Here is a 21,061-nt window from a genome sequence, read left to right as displayed (position 1 = left end):
AGTCTTTTTATTTTAAAATGTGTTTAAATTTAGTAAATTATACATACATCTTTTAGTAATAATTCTATATTACAATTAATGAAATTCTGTAATAATCTTACTAGTAATAAGGTAAAATGAAATAATTGTATTATTTGTATTCACGTCTATGATAATAAAAGCCCTTTGTTAAAATTAATTTAATTTAACTTTATTTAACCAATTTCTGTAATGTTGCATATAGTAAATCATTTTTCGAAAAATAAGGCCATAAACTTCTTACGTGTGTACACTATTACACGCACAGATTTTTTATTTAATTATCAATCTACAAATTAATAATTTCAAAGGCTTACAACCCCTGGTTAATTTTTTCAATGCACCCGTGTATATGGTTTTTGAATCGTTTAAAGTATACAAAATAAAGGTATGAGGTTAAACGATTGGTGTGAAACGATAATATTTTTAAACAGTGTAATTATGTCTTAATTTTGAGGGTAGTACCGCGCTCCTAATTATACATATAGCTTTTAGGAGAAACTTTGGTGCGATATGTCACCTTGTCACAAACAAGTGTTAATATTAGAATAGATTAATATAATTGAATTAGAAACCATAATACAGATGCAGAAAACTTTACATAAGTTGTATTTGATATTGATATTAATTACTATACGCAGCCGTGGATTTACAAATTTTCAAGGTATAGGAATATATATAGGCTGAAGTGAAGTTAGTCCTTGCCTGTACAATGCAAAAATTTCGTTGAAATACCACGTGACATTATTTTGGGTAGACAACAGTTCCATCTGAAAAAAAATAAAAACAGTCATTCCAAAATCTTTTTCATTTCTATGAAGTAACAAAAAAATTGATTTCCAAATGCCGCCCTAGGCTCCAACCTACTCAGCCTGCTGGTAAATCCGCCACTGCCATTGTTATATATATAATGGCTGTGGCGGATGTATATATATATATAGTCCACTGTTACAAGATCGTACGTAATAATAACCTATAGGTACCTTCGTTCCATACATTATGCATTACTATCTATGTAACAACAACAAATACTTTTCTATGGTTTTTTATATTAACAATAAACGTGTAAACACGGAAGTTGGCCAATAAAACACTAGTGGCATTCCACTGACAGACAGACGAACAAAGCGTTGTGTTTCCGCCGCTTGTTTACCTTACCGACTACCGACGTTATTGTGCTACTAAGAACACTACTATGTGCTTCTGATTGCACAGACTAATGTTATATAGAAGCTGGGATGTACCATGAAACCGCCAAGGTTTTCTCGGTGGAATCCACTTTCCAAGACAGTAAGTAAACTATTTAGTAAAGTTTATTTTTTTATTGATACATAACAAAGCGCTACAATAATTAAAAGTGAGAGTTCTTAAAGTTAAATTTTGTTTAAATAAAGTTAAATGAAATACCAAAATTCAAAAACCAAATGTCATTTGACATAAAACTTCGCGGGCAATTTACGTTGTTTAGATGTATCAGTATTAAACAAGTAAAAAATCAGTAACGATTTAGTTGATTATAAAATCGTAATACTTAAATTTACAAAACTTATAAAGCGACAATCTAATACGTGTTCTTAAAACTAGATTAGACAACAAAATAACTCTGTTATTTTTATAATAAATATTGGTCTATGCCATAGATCTTTGTGTTTTTACTTAATACTCTAAGATATTTAACAGTATCTAAGAGATTTTAAGACCTCCAAAAGTTTAAAAGAGCATACTACTCCCCCAAAGGCCGGCAACGCACACTCTACAATGAGTGTCCATGCGATGACTACCCTTTTTCGGCAAAAAATACATTTTCCAGCTAATTAATTACCTCTGTAGTAATATTATTCTACATTCATAGAAATGAAAGCAGAACGCTGGCTGCGTTCCAGGTGAAGTTAAAGATGACTAAATCCATCGTCAATTGTATGACTATCTCGTATCCTTTCATCTCTAATTGTGTTCTGTAATTTTACCGCAGTTTTTTATAAATCCAATCCCTTTGATACTATTGTAGCGTTCATATTTCAATTAAGCGAGACATAAAACAATTAATACACGCGAAACAATATACATAATGTAATTTGTTTATTTGTAAGTTATAATCGTTATAAATATTCCGTAAGCTCGACAGATTAGGATTCCCTGTGTCCTAGCTAGTCCTGCCATTTGACATATAAACAGTACTTGACATAATATTTTCTACATAACACTTGCAATTCTATAACTCAAATGTTGCACGAGAAGCAGAACTTTCCGTTTTAGCATAGGACGGGTTGACAAGATGTCGCTTAAGATTAGTGAATGTACGTTATGAAGCGATAGTGAAAATTTTGTTTTTATGAAAGGTGCTCTGATATAAAACCTTGGGCAAAGAAAGTGCGTCTTTTGGGTAGCTTATATGTAGGTTTGTGTTTTGTATGATGGTGTCGTCGGTCTTTGTTTCCAAAAAAGCATATTGCCATTAAGTAATATAGTAATTGTCGAACCGTTAGACAATAAACGAGAAAAGTTTATATGTATATATATTAAATAATTGTTACTATTTTTTTCTACAATTTTTATTATTGAATTCTTTTTCTTTCTTTGCGTCTGAGGCGCAAACTAAATGTTGTGGTCTCTAGCAGAAACCAGCGCTGTGAAACACGTCTGCTCCACAGCATGCTACACCGGGGCCAGTTACAACCACAACGCACATACATACACTTAATGTATTCCGTTTTTTCCAAAATCTTTTTATTATTTTTCTTTTTTGAATAGTATTATTATTATTTTGTGTGTTTCGTTAGTAAAAAATGTTACGTCTATGTCTAAAAATATATAAGAATAGTCTTGAAATTAGAAAACATCGCCCAAAACAATGTATACAATATTTTGCATCGTTAAAATAGCACGAACTAACTGTAACATATCAAAAGTTGAAACACAACCGTATTTTCTAAGAAATATGACATTCGAAAACAAACTTTTATTAACCTGTGTCCGCAGTTGAAAATGTTTATGTGATTGTAGTTTGTTGGACGAGCTTTGTTGTTGTGAGGTGGTGTAATTATCCGTTTAATGCTACGCAAATTGAACGCGTACGACTCTCATTTTAAAATCATTCTTCTAATGATACAACGATAATAATAAATGTATTAAAAAAGAAGACCGCCTATGTTCGTATTTGTGAATGAGACTAAAGGAGGTGATTTACAGTGGAGACTTAGCCCTAACCATAGTTAGTATATTTGACATACAGGAGTCATAACTGTCATACTGTCATAAATGTCAAATACATCATTTTTGGCGTGCGGGAGTCAAGTTTCGAGTCTCGTTTCTGATTCTTACCTTTTAAGGGAAGAGACTTAACATGTTAATATGTTGGTACGCATCTACATGGTACTTAAATCAATACAGTCATACCTTAACTAATAAATACACTAATATTTAAAAAATAAAATAAATCAGTGGCACCTTTCTAGGTCTGGGCCTCAGATTTCTGTATCTGTTTCATGATCATTTGTTAATCTAATAGGTAAGTAGGTGATCAACCTTCTGTGTCTGAGGCACGCCGTCGACTTTTTGGGTCTAAGTCGGTTTCCTCACGATGTTTTCCTTCACCTTTCGAGCGAATGTTAAACGCGCATATAGAAAGAAAGGTCATTGAATCGAACCTACGACCTCAGGTATGAGAGTCGCACGCTGAAACCACTAGGCCAACACTGCTTAACTCTAATATTTACTAAACCTTAAATCTTATAAAATTGTTACTCCAAATCAATCCATTTAATCACTTTCCTAGAAGTGAAATAGATCACAGCCCTGTAATTCTTTCAAAAAAGGTGATTAAATTTTTAAAGGCAAGGTGTCTTTATACCGTGGCTGAGTAGTTGGGCCATAAGTTGAATAAGAATTATAAATAGCTCAACTTATTATTATGACATTATGTTAATATTCTTATTATATGACATTATAAAAATTAATATGACATTTGCATGCTTATTTATATATGGCTGATTGTGCGGATTATATAATTAATCGGTCTAATTGTACTACCTTAGAAAATAAAGGATTTAATTATTTATTTATGGAAAGGGCTTTTGGTTAAACGTTCGAGATGCAGTCTTTTCTTTTTCTTGCAGTGATTCACAAATTCTAAATGCTCAATAGGTATTTACAACACATTGCTATCTACATGTAGCACAAAGATAATATGTCCTTGCTTAGCAAGACATACAAAAAATTATGTTTGATATGAGTAACCCAAGCGTTACGTAACATACACCTCTAAGGTGCAATGTCTTGTAAATAAATAAAATGTAATGACTATTCTCCGAAGTGCGCTAAGGACCAATGAGAAGCAAAGACAGGCTACCGAGTCTGGTCTCTGTCTCTGCGTGGGTGGTCTTCGTAGAAAGGAAATCCGATTTACTATAATTCAATAAATATATTGATTTATTGAAAACGGAATGCATATGATTGCATAAGAACGAAGACGTGGGAAAATTTTACGTCGTAATGTGGACGTTGATAATTTGGTTTAAATTTCTTCGTTTTTATATTTGCTATTCTGTTCTCCCGTTTGATAAAAGGTTGTGTCAACAAAATTATTCTAAGCGAGGTGTATTTTTATATCAATTTAACAGGAGTTATAGTCGACAAATTACCATTATAAAATACAGATTTTATTAGATATTTAATTGATAGCTTTTTAGTGATAGTTGGTTGGATGGAAACTTAGTAAAAATCTCGCATGCCTTTATAACTCAAGGTCCTAGCTATAAAACTAATAACAAATGCTGACAACAAGCTCACGATACTAAGAAGGATAATAAATTACATATGTCAATAAATATTGTAAGACAAAAAGAACAGAGACACGATAAAACTGCCTAAACTTGGCTCCGGAAATCAAATCCGGTTAACAGCCGGAAAAATCAAACATATTGACGAATTTATCTCTAAAACTGAATTAACTAATCTCAGTTTACACAGAAATCGCGATAAAACAGAGAAACTCATTGGAAGCTCAATAAAATCGTATCGAAACGTAACAATGATCGACTTATTTATTTAAGTGGTTTACGGCTAGCTATTTCCAGAGACCACACATAAAAGCTGACCTCCATGTATTTACAGTACTTACGGCTTTTTATTGTTTTTATTCGGTTTTGTGGCTGTTTAAACGTTTAATCGTAACCATCGCTACATTTTTTCAGCATATAAACATATAGTATAGAACAAACTAAGGTTCAGAGTTAGTAAAGTCAAAATCAATTTGTATGAACATATTATTTTGGATTTTCCTTAATGTTTATTACAATCAAAAATCGTAATAGTTTACTTGTATGTACACCTAGTGCCATCTATTAGTGCTAATACGAAAACTATTACAAACATTATTCGACGATGTGAATTTGTAAAACTTTTGTTTACCAATTACAGTAGCAGATAATGGCTATTGCAAAATTGTTGCTTATAATTTATTTACAATAATTATATGTTATTATTATATTAATTGTATTAGTCTTTGTTAAGGTATCCGGTTATCAATAGTTTAGACATTTGCGACGGACGATAAAGTTGAGTGTTGACAATGACATTTTCCATTTTCTAATTTGATAAATGTTATCCAAGTTTAAAAATGTCATTTAGAGATAGTTGTGCTTTGATAACGTGCCGATTTTTTAGTCGTTTACGCAGCAAAAATAAATTATTGTGCTTTAATATCAACAGGTTTCATATGGATAGTAAACATGAAGCAAAGTCAGCTATGGAACTCGTCAACATACCCCCTATTATTACCACATACCGGCATGCTTTACGAACTTTCGATGACAAATTCAAAAACGATTTTGCGACCAACTTGAACAAATTAAAATCCCTAGTGGATAAATTAAAAGCAGATCATCTTGGCTTCGATCATAGTTACAACGATCCTGCTACTTGGAACAGACCAAACAAAGCCCCGTGTACATACGTCGAAGTGTTTCAAAACAGTACGGTAAACATGAGTATTTTTATTCTAAAACCTGGATTTAAAATGCCTTTGCATGATCATCCACACATGCATGGGCTTTTAAAAGTTATATCTGGTGCGGTAAGAGTTAAAAGTTTTTCAGAATATCCTCTTAAAGAAGCAATAAATAAAGTAGATTTTAAAGCTCGCGCAAAACACGAAGCAGCGCGACTCGCTCAAGGCATACACAAACGTAGAAGATTATTTGCAGAGATTTCTCAAGACCGTATTTGTAAGGAAGATTCTGAGACATGCATTCTGACACCAACCATATCTAATTACCATGAAATTGAGGCTCTGCACACACCAGCAGCATTTTTCGATATTTTAGCACCACCTTATGACACATTTGTGGAAGGGATTGGTCCAAGAAGATGTAGATATTATTATGTTGTTAATGAAATAAGTTCAAATGTGGTAGAGTTACAAGAAACAAAAGTTCCAGAGTGTTTTTATTGTGATCAAGCCCCATATTTAGGACCCACTCTTGCATAGTTGAATTAAGTATTATGAACTTAAATGTGTTACATGCACAAATTAAGTGATTCTAGTAGGCAATGGTATAAGGCTATTTACATACCGAGGTCTAATTTCAAAGTTACCAAAATATTAACATCCCTTAAATTTAGTTTAAATAATTTTGTGTTGTTTAAACAATTAACAATTACTTTGACGCTAGCAAGATTTTATGTCTAGTGTAAATATAATATTTAAGTTACCCCTGGTTTTGTCTAGTGTAAATATAATATTTAAGTTACCCCTATATAAGATGGCCATTCTAGGACTTATCTTTTTAGGTTCAATGTAGTAATGTAAAGGGAAAAAAGAAAATTGCATATTACAGGGTTGGTTTACTATTGGATTTTTGCAAATCTTCCAAAGATGACCTTGAGATAGTCAATTCTTATACCCATGGTTGTATCTTTTTAGTTATATTTTTTAATGTGATTGTATTCACAAACATTGTAAAATGAAGTATAACAATTTTAAATTGACAAAAAATTACCATTTCTTGTTTCTCAATTCTTGAGATAATTATAATATAGTTATATAAATAGGATTACATAACATTCCTTAATTGGTATAATTTTTTAATTAAATCACAAAAGAACCAGTCATTTTATCTGATCTCTTGTAAAATTATGTTTTTAATTGTATTAAAGTATATAATGCTGATTGATGATTTAAGAAATACTTAGTTATAAGACATCACTATTCTCTACTTGATGTGTTCTTGTTAAATAAATCTTATTTTTGTTGAAATATTTTTTAATATCTATTATACATGCTCTACAAATATTTCTTACTTCTTGAAATAAGAAACATGTGTCATCTATTATTTTATAGATTTTTAAAATATTGGGTAGTACATATCTTAATAGCCCCTGTTAAGGACTGTGTTAATGGAAGGGTCAGGGAAATAGAAAAACAAAAGATTAATTAGAGATTTATTCATGTTATGGTAAATAATGAATTACAAAGGCACATAGATAAACCAGTTAACCTCACGCTGATATTTTAACAAATACATCAACATTTTCTGATATGCTTTACATAAAGTAATCATTTTTTATTTAATATTTCATACATAAAATTTTTCAAGCAATTGAAATTATTTTTTTTTTAAATATATTTAAGTGTGATTTCTTTGTAAATGGTAGTAGCTTCTAATTGTGTTTAAGATCTAAAATTCAAAACTACTCAACATAAAATTGTTTTGCATATACAGTATCTAAAGATAATCTCAAGATAAAGCTACATAAACATAAATAACATTTTCTATCTCATATCTTTTATCAATGTTGGTTAATTTTTTCACGTATTTGCTATCAGTAGTGGGAGATAACACCTCAGATAAATTACAATACAAGATCTTTTCCTTGAAAAATTGTAAAGGCTGTTCATATTTCCAATTATAAATTTATTAATGTAACATAATTTATTTGAAACCTGCTTTTATATTACATATTTTACCTGTTACCAAACAAAATAATGTTAATTAGAACAATACAAAATCTATATACATCAAATTTGGTTAGTTGCAATATCAAATAATCAATAATTTTAAAATAAATTCAATTAAGTAAATTACTTTTAAAATAATTATCATAAGCAGTCTATTTTTTCAATTGATTCCTAAATAATGGATGCTTTTAAAATAAAACATTAATAAATATTTTAATTGTTACTTTATAATAAAGAAATTCTGAATTAACATGACCTGAGAAATCTTGGTTTAACAGATTTAAAAAGTAAAATTAAATACCTTTTTAGTAATTTATAAGAAAACTAACTAGCAGAGATTTAAACCGTGTCTAATAACTACTAACGTTTTATAATTTAGTCTTGCGTAAAACATAATAACAGCACCATTATGTATGCACCTCCACACCAAATAAAAAATACAATCAGCATAAACAAATATAATCAATATATACTATAGTAATGGCATGCATATGTTTACATACAATTGCATGTAATTGCACTAATGATGACTGAATTATTAGAACAAAATAATAAGATCACTCATTTTGGGACAATGGCAAATCCTCTATTAGCTTTATTTAGTTACTTAAATCTCTGCTAATTGGCAAAAAAACACTTTTGTCCAGTCTTTATAATTGCTATGGTTTAAAGGATTCTCAAATCCTGATATAAATCTCCATTTTATATGTTAATTGTGCAGAGAGCTTATAAGGTGAAAATTATTACAAGACTACAATCACAGTACATTATAAAATGTATTGGGCCCTAGCAATAAAATTTGGAATTCTGGCAGTTATGTAATAATAAAACTTACTGGTAAACTAATTCGCTCTTACAATGATACCAAAGAACAATAGAGAATTTATTAAGAGTTAATTACTAGTCAAAAGATGAGCAATTTTATTGATTTACATAACTGGCAAATAATTAAATTTATTTTCTTTGTGGAGAAAATCTCAATTTAACATTTGTTAAGAAATTCTTGCGACTAGTTAAATGAATACTTATACTCAATAGACTAGTTTTCTAATCAATTTAGAGCTATACCGAATCATGCATCAAACAAGCTACTAAAAATTAACCATGTGTTTGTCACTCTTAATGGTACTTTTAATAACTATTATATACTGCAGAAAAGATACAATAATGGAATAGACAAATAAGGGCTGTTAACCATAAATTTATTTTAAACAAAAATTGTTGTTCTCTTTATTTTATGATTAAATTGCTTATATTACCTTTCTATGCTTATTTATCTGTTCCATACTAAATACATTTCTTTATAATATTTCAAAGTTATTGTTGTCCTACTCCTAAATGGACTATTAATATATGTATAAGTAAAATGTCAATACTTATCCTTCTTACCCTGAATAGAAAACCATAACACATAGTCACGTGAACTAGAAAAAAAAATGGGCACTTACATGGTAGTAAAACATAAGCAAATAATGTGTCAGAGATTAAGAATTCCTCATAATATGTTGGACGGGCATATTTGTCATGAAAAAAAGCTGCCACAAAATTATTCTGACAGTAAGTACCATTTAAATCCAATTCTATTTAACATTAATAAATGTATATAGTGTATAATTTTTAAAATATTCACATTTGTCTACATTTAAAAAAACATTTGGTCCAGAATAGGCTAGGATTTAATTAATTTAATTAAAAGTTTATTGGTGATTCTTTAGGTAATAAAACAGAAGATAGCGCGTTAATAATTAGTAATTGTAATTAAGTCCTTTTTAATTATCCAGAATTTAATCCGCGTTAGATAAATGAACTATCCAAAACCAAAACATTATTCAATTTGATTATAAGTTCCTGAAATTAGCGAGGCAAACAAATTCTTCAGCTATACAATATTTGTATAAATAGTTATTCATTTCAATAAATTCTTTTTTAAAAGCGTGTTATGCCACCACAATTGCAATTTTAGACTATTCATAATAAAAATAAGTAATTTTGTACACTACTTAACATAAAAGAACACAATCTTACGTCTTTTTTACCCAGGCAGGGATATATTCTTATTATAAACTTATTATATTGTAATTTGTCCCTACTACATATTATTTACGTTTTATGGTAAAATAAATTTATATTCCGAGATGATGTTCTTGGAAAATAACCTGATATTAAGCATTTTCCACAGCAATTTACCTGGAAACAATTTTTTATTAATTAATGATTTTGTATTTACCACTATTTGTATTGGTACTTAACTTAGCAATTATTGTCAAACAGTTACCTGTGCACGTGATGTGACAGTTTTAAAACGTCGAGTAGTATGAATAATTTAGGTAAACGTGTTGTCTTTCTCACAGTTTGTAGGTACAAAAGTGTAACATTTTTATGAAAAAATATATTACATAAAAAAAACGTCTGTACTTACCTTTATGCTTTACGAGTTCTTAAGCCGATACAGTCGGTCTATCCCCAACTCCACCTGCTAAGTCGTAAACTGCCTGAGCTACTTCCTCTGCTAATTTAACAGCAGACTGTAAAAATAAATAAAATGACCATTTCAGAACATTAAGTTTAATTTCACCGTAATTTTTTTCCCGTTTGGCTTGAATTTAATTTTTAATTCTAAAAACTAATTTTATAATATTGTTATATATAGAAAGAGTAAAGAACTGATTGCCCATATCAATCTAATATTAAATACTGTGTCTACAATGACTTGCAAAACTTCTCTTACTTTACCAGTCTGACTTTCATATATACTGTGTACTATATCTTAGCCAATTTTGGAAAATAATTGAACTGGACTTTAAAATTGTAAATAAATAATTATTTAGTTTTTAAACAAACCTCTTGAGCATCAGCCTCAGCGTATACCCGTACAACATCTTCAGTACCGGACGGACGTACGAACGCACGCCCACAGGTATACGAAGATACTAACGCATCTATACGTTCCTGTAGCAATTCCGGCGACGTACATTTTCGTTCCGCGTCCGTTGTTTTGAAAACATTGCGATCCTGGAATTAATTAAATAAATGTAAGAAATAGAAACAGAGAGAATTTAAATAATAATGTACGGTTGGTTCACGTGAGATATGTTTGAATAAAGAAAACACTTTTTTACCGGATTAAAGCTATGTCGGGTCTAAACTCCGGGTAGATAAATACAGATAATACAACTTTCTCTACAGCTGTGATACTTTTTGACATTCAACACCTTTTGTCTTCAGTCACCGTGACCGCCGTAAAATAATTATAAGTTTAAAATAATGCATAGCTTCAATCCGGTAAAAAAGTGTTTTCTTTAAACGTTTAAATAAAGCTTCTTTACGTAATATCGCGTACAGATCCGTTATTTCGAATAAAAACTTGGCAATTTAATAAATGAGTACGTTTAAAAGGGGCCGTTCAATTTATCCCCCCCCCACCCCTCTTGTCAGCAAAAGTAAGCAAAGCTCTCAAAAATAATAGTTTTTTGTAGGAATCCTCGAAAATGCATTGCGTTTTCAAGCATAGACAATGTCGGTAATATGTGTAATAAAGTAAATAATTTCTATTGACGTATTTATCAAAAAAATCTAAGACACCCCCCCCCCCCCCTCCTCTGATACTTTAACGGCCCCAAATTTGCTATGGTACAACATTTCTTTCAAATACCTATTATTTAGCATTATAAAAATATTACATACTAGCTATAAAACGCTACATGCAAGGCACGACGTCGCAAACTTTGGAATACGTGGTAGATAAACTGAATATTAAAGTCGGCATAACTATTGGGAGTTGCAGAGTAACATTGCTGGTTATTATTTGTTCATAAGCGATAATACTAACCTCAACTGTAACCTTCAGCTGTCTACAGGGTAGATCATTATATGTCTCCATCCACTGTCTGACATCGTGTCCTCTGGCACAAAGTACTGTTTCAACCAAGAAAAGATCAGAAATTGCATCACCAACTGTCTCATTGGTCAAGTCGATGAAACTTAGTAATAATTGAGCAGCTTTTCTTTGTTCCGTGTCACTGAAATAATAGTATATAAAAATTAACGACCATTTCTGTCAGTGAGTGAAGCGATGATGAATATCTATTGAATTGTTATGATCTATAGTATTGTCTTTGGTTAACATAGCTTTTACACATTGAAAGAAAACAATTTTTTTTACCGGATTAAAGCTATTTGTATTATTATAAACTTATAATTATTTACATAATTTTAAATTTTCCGACGTTTCGCGTGCTTTACAGCGTGCATGGTCACTACCAACGGGAGTCGATACCAACTCCGGGGAAATAAATACAGATAACACAACTTTCTCTACAGCTGTGATATTTTTGAGATTCAACACCTTTTGTCTTCAGTCACCGTGACCACGCACGCTGTAAAGCACGCGAAACGTTGGAAAATTTAAAATTATGTAAATAATTATAAGTTTATAATAATACAAATAGCTTTAATCCGGTTAAAAAAATTGTTTTCTTGTTATGATCTAACTTTCCAACTTCTAGTATAGAAGTAGTATTTTCTTACAAGATCTAAATCTGTAGTTTAACACAATAATTCAATCAGAAGAGTTGACAAAAAAATACTTAGATCCGTCCTACTCGCTTTTCTAATGTATACTCACCCCTCTTGAGCAACTTTAGCGATAGTACTTTTCGTGACATCACTATACACTACGGTCCCATGACCATTGGCTTCAAAATAAACTCCTATGTCATATGATAAAGCTGCGTGATGTAAATGTTTTACACCCGTCTTCACACACGTTACTGGTATTTTCTGCAATACAAGTGTTCTAAATGTTATTTAATTTGTAATATTAATACAGGATCATCCTTATAGAAAAATATATTATGCAATTGTAGCTTCAACTAGACATAGACAACGTTACATAAACAATTTGTTTACCATAGAAAAAAAACTAATAAATACACACACAAAACACTTATATTGTAATATATAAGTATTTTTTTATTAGTAATATCTCCACTCTAGAGATTTTTGTAATAATATTGAATTTATATAACAAAAGAAATTCCTTACCAAGTTCTCAGTAATGTATTTGGTAGAGGCGCCATTCGCATACGCTGTTTGTACTAGGCCCAGTCGTAGGTGCGTCGCATCGCACCCTTTCAGTAGCTCTGTTATGTAACTGGCGAATAATGTTGCTATGCGATCTCCATCTAATAGTTGCATATTGTTACTGAAAAATATTATAGTCATGAGTAGTGAAGAAATAATATACGTGAGACTTATCTTAAATTATCGTGATTTGTGTCTTTTTACTTTTTATTTTTAATGTATCATCTTTTCAGTTTAGTTTGTTTTTCTTGTTTCCTGTTTAGTTTTGTCTTAATAACTGTGTATAACATGTATTTTTGTACTTCTTGCCTATATAATGTAATTTAATACATTTTTTTTCTTTACTCACAGTGGTTGCCTGGAAGATATCGCTCGAAAGCGATAAGGCCGCCAGTTGCCCTCCTTTTGATTTAATTATGTTCATTTTTTTATATTGTAATGTAACGAAGTGTTAATATATAAATATACATACAATTTTCTAAATCGTTTTAGAAGTTTAAATTTTTTAAAATATTTTTAATTTAATGGCAAGATTTCTATTATATACAGATATATAAGCATAGCCATAAACATATATAACAACTACAGAAATCTGATCAGGGCCACTATAACTAGCAAAATTATTTTACTTTATAACACTTTGGGATTTTGTAAAATGAGTCTTTGCGGCTTGGTATTTCGTTATTCATACAGTCTGATTATAGTTACATGGTAAGCCTGTATAAGAGAAAAGGGTGTCACTTACCTGTCATCAACAAAATAATACACGATTCTGTCTCCATCTCCATCCAAAGAGGCTACACGTTGGTAAGGTACGTGTTCAACGCCCACTGGCGGCTTCTGTGATACTTTCACAAAATCTGCGCCACACTGAAATAATATACGTTTTAAATTTATGGTAATGATTAACTTGCCTATTTATAGTCCACTTAATTCTAAGCCTAATCTATGTTACGTCTTAGAAAACACTAATGATCAACACAAAAAAAAACATATTTTTTTATTATGTATAAAATAGATAAGAATAAATTCAAAGTCCAAAGTCTATTTCTTAGCATAAAGGCGCTGATCACGTTGGCTAAAGCACTCGAAACGTCGACGTATGTAAATAATCTAATACATTCGCGTTTATATACATTGAAGAGTTTTATAATAAATTTGTATCGAACTTGTGTAAAATTTAATATTTTTAGACACTCACATTTAAATTAAGTTTTCCGCCATTTCCGCCCAAATTGTAAAGGACCAAGTCGAGTTCACCGTCCAATGTCTTCTTAATTATATTTAACTTCTTCCCTCCTACACCGTTTGCACCATCCACGTATAATGTGGTATTGTAATTACCACAGACTGGTAACTTCTGGCGAATACTTTTGAATGCGCCTACAATTTTTTCGTAATAACCTGTAATTAAATAATAGTAACATCGTAAACATTTAAAAGAAAATTTAAGTTTTTTCCGACGAAAATTATGTAATCATTATAAGTTTATAATAATACAAATAGCTTTAATCCGGTTAAAAAAATTGTTTCCTTTAATGTGTAAAAGCTAAGTTAACCAAACACAATACTAAACATACGCATAACATGCGTAAATATTTTCTAGTATGCGTTGGAAAATATCGCTTTAAACGCGTTTTTGATTTTCGTTAAAAGGAAATACGAATACTGTGTTTAACGAATATAGAGTCTTAATTTAAGTTCGGTTTTAATATTGGATTTTTATCATATAATAATACAGTGGTGCTACGACTCTTATTGCATCTGTTTCATAGATACTTTATTTATTTTAAGACGAGTAAAATTGTTATTGAATCTCTTGATCGGGTCGTTCTGTCCATATATACAAAAAAATCTATGTTCTATAACTAACTGATAAATATATGATATGTATATGTGGGAAATTTCTAATTATATATTTTCTCGTATATTTAAGTGGTATGCATATTGTTTTACTGAACTTATAAATAAAACAATGATCTAAATAATACTTCGTATTTTAGAAATAATGCACATAGAGAATAGACTTTTATAAGCACAAAAATTTGACAAATTAAATATTTATACGAAATTTACCTTCTTCCGTAGGCGTCCCATACGTATTATCATTACGACATTTTACACAAAAGTGTAAAATGGGGGTAGTCACAATGCCAAACTCTTTAGCGGTCCCCTTCAAGGCCATTACACCGTGAACAGCCGCGGCAGCCAGACGTGGACTTGTGTATCTGAAAATCGCAAAATAATATTCGTAAGGTAACGAAAAATATTGTAAAAAACGCCTTTTAAATGAGTAGTTAAAAGAACCTACATAGTTGCTACTGATTTAAAGTACTGCTACAGCTATGTTATAATATTATATATTTAAAAAAATCTATTACACTAAAGATATAGTTAAAGATGTAATTCATACTAAATAATAAAAATAATACGAAACTTAACATTAACCGAGTTTAACATCTCTTATACTTGGGTTGTTACTGCTATACGATGTACTTTACTAACCTGGTGTCCATACCAATGTAGACACTGGCTTTCAGTGCCATGTCGGCGTTGACTTCCTTGATGATTTGTGCAGTTGTTGATTCTAAGTCATTGTCACTGTAATATGTAATTTAGTCAATTATTTTTAAACTGCGGTACTTATATACAGCGACAATTTTGACGATGTATATATTATATGATAGATTTTCATATAATTCATTCTCACAGATATCACATTATTAATATCACACAGTTCACAATTTGTTAAACTTATGTACTACTATTAAAACTTGCCCAGCGTACCGCGTCGCCATATAGAATTGTTTTTTATTTCTTTTTTTATTATTGTAGTCTATTGTATAGTGGTTCGATATAGGAATACTGTATCCCCAAGCACTTTATTGATTGTGGTTAAGGTGGGAATGGCCGTCTAGTTTGGAGAAGCGTGTCAATTAAGGCACTTCTAGCTAATATTTTCGTTTTGCCTATTACTATCGGAGTCACTATTATGGAACACCTAAACGATATTAGTTTTTTTTATTTAATATATTATACAAAAACTATTATTTAAACAATTAAAAGAAACATCTAATTGCTAACAGGCAATCTCTGTCAACTAGTGGATTTTTTATGAATAACCCGTCATATTAATTAAAGATAAAATATATGTGTTTATTCATTTTAAGTACAATTGCATTACAATGTGTAAGATTTGGGAACTCTTTTAAGTAAAAAATACCTGTGTCAGGGTTTCCAGCTCTTTCATAACAAACTTAATTATACATTCCATAAAATATTTAATTTATATATAATTTAGTTACATCCTTTATTTTATTTATTTTTGTTATTGATTTTTAACTGCTATCAACACGCTTGAGTGCATAAATAGGTGTGAGTGCAAATGTGTGAGTGAGTGAGTCAGTGAGTGAATGAATAAAGTCTGTAACTACATGCTAGGCCTCAGAAGAAGCTCTAATTCTGCGTATTAATTACTGTTTAATTATAACCAAACTATTTTCAATAAGTATTCATTATCTGAAATAATCAATAATTCCGCAGAACATCTTACAATCAATACAACACTGAGTAACCTTCGACGCCGAGTGTAAATGTAGTTTACCTTGAGAGGTGAAATGTCAACGGGAAACATACGTGATACTTTTTGGATTCTTAATAAACAACTAAAATAAATACTACAAAATTGTATTAGCTATATAATATAATTAAAATCTAAAGATCACCGCAACTTTGCTTTAAAATTAATGGCTAATAATAAATTTATTAACGACTAAGATTTAAGGTATGATAAGGAAGTAAATATAGTTTTGGCTATGATTGCATTATTCAAATGTAACTAAATTAATAACTTTTAACTTATATCGAACTCTTGAGTCGCATTGCAGTGGAGTAACGTTGTATAATTGTTTTTTTTTTAAATGTAATAGGAGGCAAACACTCACATTGCCAGACGGCTTGCAAGTGCTTTGCCGGCCTTTTAAGAATTGGTACGCTCTTTTGTTGAAGGACCCTAAGTCGACTTGGTTCGGAAATGGTGTTGAGCGGCAAAAACTGCTTTAGAAAACGCTCAGTTGTGGAACGACGGACGTCGAGGTGATACGGATGGTATTTTGTATGTTGCCTTGACGTCCAATAATGAAACTCAGCTGCAGGTATAAGACCGAACAACTCTTCTGAATACTCTCCATGGTAAATGCGGTAGAAGATGCAGAGATACCCCACATCTCTACGCAACGACAAGGGATCGAGCCGCACAGAAAGTGATTGGTCGTCGACGATTCGAATTGCTCTTCGTATTCAAATACGGTCAAGCTCCCACCCAGAGGTGAGAACAGTTTTCCATTTTCCATTTGTTACTTAAAATTAATCAAGTTTATGAAGTACTGCTTGTAAGTTTGGTATAACGCTGTCCATCTGTATTTATAATTATAAGTTTACTTTTATAATAAAACAATTACCTGACATTAGCGAGCCTTGTAGCAATCCCTTCCCAACTTTCTTCGAGCATTTCACCATCAGGATCGATTAATTTAACGCCGTTGTCTGGTTCTAAGTTGTGTGAAGCCGTGATCATCATTCCGATCGTACGACCTGCAAAACAATTTCAATATTGTTTAAATAATTTAGGTAAAGTATACTTATGAATAAACAGAGGCTGACATGTATTAAAAATAGTAAAAAGAACAACGAAAAAAATTAGCCTAAAAGGAGATATAAAGTGTGTATTTCTAGACAAAGTTCGTGCCTATGAACTGTGTCATTACGTAAAAGCGACTGACAGAGCAGGGGCCACTAGTATGAGGCTCGCAAGCACCTTTTAAGAATTGATACTTTCACAATTTGCATGAAAATCTGTTCGGCAGATTATAGTCTAGATAATTAATAACAATTACATAGTAAGTTATATAGGCAATAAATAAGACTAGATATTTCAATGTCTAGCTAACACCCCTCCACAGGTACGAGAACATAAGCAATGATGTTCTTTATTTTTAGCTCGCTCCCCAGTTATTTCGCGTGAAATTCTTTGAAACATTTTAACGAGGGTTTTGAGCAATATTATTGTGAAACAACCGAATTTATTAGAGCATAGTACGTAATACATGATTTATTACCTTCTAAAATATTATGCGAGTAGAAGTATATTTAAATGTAATGCAGGTTCTATATTAAAATATAGATGACGTTATTCAATGCAATTTAATAAAATTGCGTTTAATAACAAATTAACAATCGCTCGTAATATTGTGATCGATAAAAAAATATATATATTTTAAAACCTATAAAATATTTTTCGTGTACTTGTAACAACTGCGGGTTTAAGGGTGAATATAGATTTAGAGCAGACAAATGTTGTAGGTTACATATAACTATATGTCATATGATATTAAATATGTGTTAACCTAATTAAGTATAGTCGTCAATGTAATGGCGATTAACACAGTTAAGCATATAAAGAAATGTAAATATTAATCACTCCAACTGATTATAAAGTAGAACCACGCCCGATTAGATCATAGATTGCAATTGATAATTCGCTTTTGACATCAGTTATCTTTTTTCTATATTAAATGAGCTCATAATAAGTTTAGTACAAGATTAGCGTGTCCATTTCCACCCTCTTTTTTCCGATATTTTAAAGAGTTACAAAAAAATATCAAACTTATCATATCATACACTTTTACTATATTTAATGAACAGTTATTAAGTATGAAATTTATTTCTATGGAAAAACTGCTCGGTAAAATTGTTTATGCAGTGCATTGCAGTCGGTTATACGAACAAATCAATTCGTTTCAAAAGCAAAACTATTACCTTAAAAATTGAATATGTTGTTGCAATAGCCTAGATACAGCGACCATTTTAACCTTGCGTTGACCTAAAAATATCGTATCCATAGGTAGTATTGCTAGGGATTCCTGTAACCGGATCAAGGGCTCGGAAGTAACCGTAGTAGGCCTTTAAGGTCGAGCATTAATTGTTGAGGATGCTTAATACTAGTATTGCGAATTTATCGTGTTTGTCGTTTATATAATAACAGATAATTGGCGCTAAAAACGAAAATCGTAAGGAATATTCTAGCTTGTAAACTTTCAATACAACTATTGTTTCGATTTTACGATATAATTGCATATGCATAACGATTTTAAGACTATTCGATGTAATATTTTTTTCATATTTAGACTAAGAAACCTTACCAATAGATTCTAATGAAAATATCTCATTGAAATCTCATAATTTTTCTTAAAATTATTTACAATAATTTGGAACGCTATTAACTAAAATAACTTTAGCTTTCTCATACTTTAAGAATCAGAGTAGAAAATTTTAATGAATAGGTCGTTTTTATGTAGGTTATTCACAGTAAAGCGACAGTCATAAGTGAGCATGCAATTTATACCTCTACTGTTTTACCAAACCACCAATTTAATATTGTGCATGGCTTGAAAGTAGAAATAAACGTGGTTTAAGACGCAGCTTCTTGTCTGTGACCCATTAGTCGATTTACCCACTTCCGCCCTTGCGCTCTAGATCATGTTGGCTGTATGCACCATTTTAAATGTACTGACATTTAAAATGCATGCTTCGCTTTTATAAATGCTTTATATTGACCAAAGTTTTTCAAAAATAACATCTACCTCAAATGTAATTTTAAATTTAGCGTAAGTTCTATCAACAATAATTACAATATTATTTAACACGTTTATTCTACACTTCCTATTTCAGAAACTGAATATATTGTATTCATGTTTTTTTTTATATTTTCAGCGAACTGCATCACTAAAACAGCATATTTTAGAATTTTAAAATACTTTATACCATAAGCATTGGCTAAGCTATTGAGCTTTAAGCAAAAGATGTGCACAGATAAAACTTTTACTTTAATATAAAGATACGCATACGCAGTTTTAAGGTCGTGGAGTAACGATAATTAAAAATACTTACCATTTTTACACCTCGATCGTAAAACGGCAAGTAGTCCCATGCGATAGACTACATGTTCAAGGAGACTGGCTCTGGAAGAATTTAAATAATTTAAAATGAGATTCTAGATGCTTCCCAAGGGAACTCTTCTTTATTTACCAAATTGGTTTTAATATGTAACCCTTCATATGACATGGAACCCAGAGGTCTTTACCTTGTATCCTTTGATAATATTTTTAATTGACATAGATTTTATAATTTAAATGTAGGTAGGATAATATAAAATTGTAATATGGGAATCATTTATTTAAATATATTAATTTGTTTGTCTTAAGACTTAGGTAAAAGCCCAATGTATAATGAAATAAATTATTGTTAAGGTTTGCCTTATATTAAATTTTAGATTATAGAATATTTAATATCCGTGACATATCTTCTTACTATATAGCATTTAACCTACATTTATGCCTAACAATCTATAAATAGCTGGTTCACAGGTTCATTGCTATCCTATAAAATAGTATTATGAAAGCCCATGATTTAAAATTTTGGCTGAAAGCCAAATATCTAGACAAATTCTAAAGAACTCTCATAGTATATTTATATAGAAGACATGTTTATTTTATTATAATTGGGTAATTTAAAACTTAAAACTGGGAAAGAATTTTTATTGCCAACCTAATATATTCACAAAATCAATAGTTATCACATAGTTATTTGCCACAATCTCATAACAAACTGTTATTAATAAAAAATTTTATAACAGATTTACTAAAATATTATTATTTTACCCTAAAAATTACATAAATTGTAATGTAAGGTGTTAGACAAATGTCTAGGATACTACATACTTGATATAAAAAATATAACTAAATAAAACAATATATTATGGATTCTATTTCTTCATATATAATTACTAAAAAAATAAGTGTTGATTTTATTTACTTAAGAAAGTTGTGTTAATAGAATACTAAACTGATATCACTTTAATCCAACAATACGTTTTCTAAGCATGGTAATAAAAAGTGTTGGTTAGATAACAGTATGTATTTTGAATCAAACACAAAAGTCATTGAC

The 21,061-nt window shown here is 30.5% G+C and overlaps 3 protein-coding genes across 3 annotated transcripts in view; 2 read left to right on the top strand and 1 right to left on the bottom strand.

Annotated features, from left to right (window-relative positions):
- Positions 1-5,635: 5,635 nt before the first annotated feature.
- Positions 5,636-7,117, top strand: LOC123715547 (2-aminoethanethiol dioxygenase). The gene has a single exon (XM_045670629.1). It carries the CDS (start codon positions 5,636-5,638, stop codon positions 6,503-6,505), a length of 870 nt encoding a protein of 289 aa, XP_045526585.1. The 3' UTR covers positions 6,506-7,117.
- Positions 7,118-7,444: 327 nt separating this feature from the next.
- The window catches only part of LOC123720230 (phosphoacetylglucosamine mutase), a 14,063-nt gene continuing 446 nt past the window's right edge, over positions 7,445-21,061 (bottom strand). The window contains exons 2-13 of the mRNA XM_045676795.1: positions 20,006-20,076; positions 17,518-17,650; positions 15,563-15,658; positions 15,134-15,285; positions 14,259-14,461; positions 13,803-13,927; positions 13,019-13,178; positions 12,600-12,754; positions 11,805-11,994; positions 10,817-10,987; positions 10,395-10,500; positions 7,445-10,162 (exon numbers count right to left, since the gene is read on the bottom strand). Of these exons, the coding sequence (XP_045532751.1) occupies positions 10,414-10,500; positions 10,817-10,987; positions 11,805-11,994; positions 12,600-12,754; positions 13,019-13,178; positions 13,803-13,927; positions 14,259-14,461; positions 15,134-15,285; positions 15,563-15,658; positions 17,518-17,650; positions 20,006-20,076 (1,543 nt within the window). The 3' untranslated portion in view covers positions 7,445-10,162; positions 10,395-10,413. The remainder of the gene's footprint in view (positions 10,163-10,394; positions 10,501-10,816; positions 10,988-11,804; positions 11,995-12,599; positions 12,755-13,018; positions 13,179-13,802; positions 13,928-14,258; positions 14,462-15,133; positions 15,286-15,562; positions 15,659-17,517; positions 17,651-20,005; positions 20,077-21,061) is intronic.
- LOC123720316 (ileal sodium/bile acid cotransporter-like) overlaps positions 17,275-21,061 on the top strand; it is a 25,971-nt gene continuing 22,184 nt past the window's right edge. The window contains exon 1 of the mRNA XM_045677226.1: positions 17,275-17,384. The gene's annotated coding sequence lies outside the window, so the exon portion shown is untranslated. The remainder of the gene's footprint in view (positions 17,385-21,061) is intronic.

This window comes from Pieris brassicae, chromosome 1 (genome assembly GCF_905147105.1).
Source record: "Pieris brassicae chromosome 1, ilPieBrab1.1, whole genome shotgun sequence".
Taxonomy (NCBI): Eukaryota; Metazoa; Arthropoda; class Insecta; order Lepidoptera; family Pieridae; genus Pieris; species Pieris brassicae.
The sequence above is the reverse complement of the archived record's forward strand: the minus strand, read 5'-3'. Positions and strand labels throughout refer to the sequence as shown.

Bases quoted from the DNA above. Each gene is read 5' to 3' on its own strand.
- LOC123715547 (XM_045670629.1), top strand. From the start codon at position 5,636: ATGTCATTTAGAGATAGTTGTGCTTTGATAACGTGCCGATTTTTTAGT.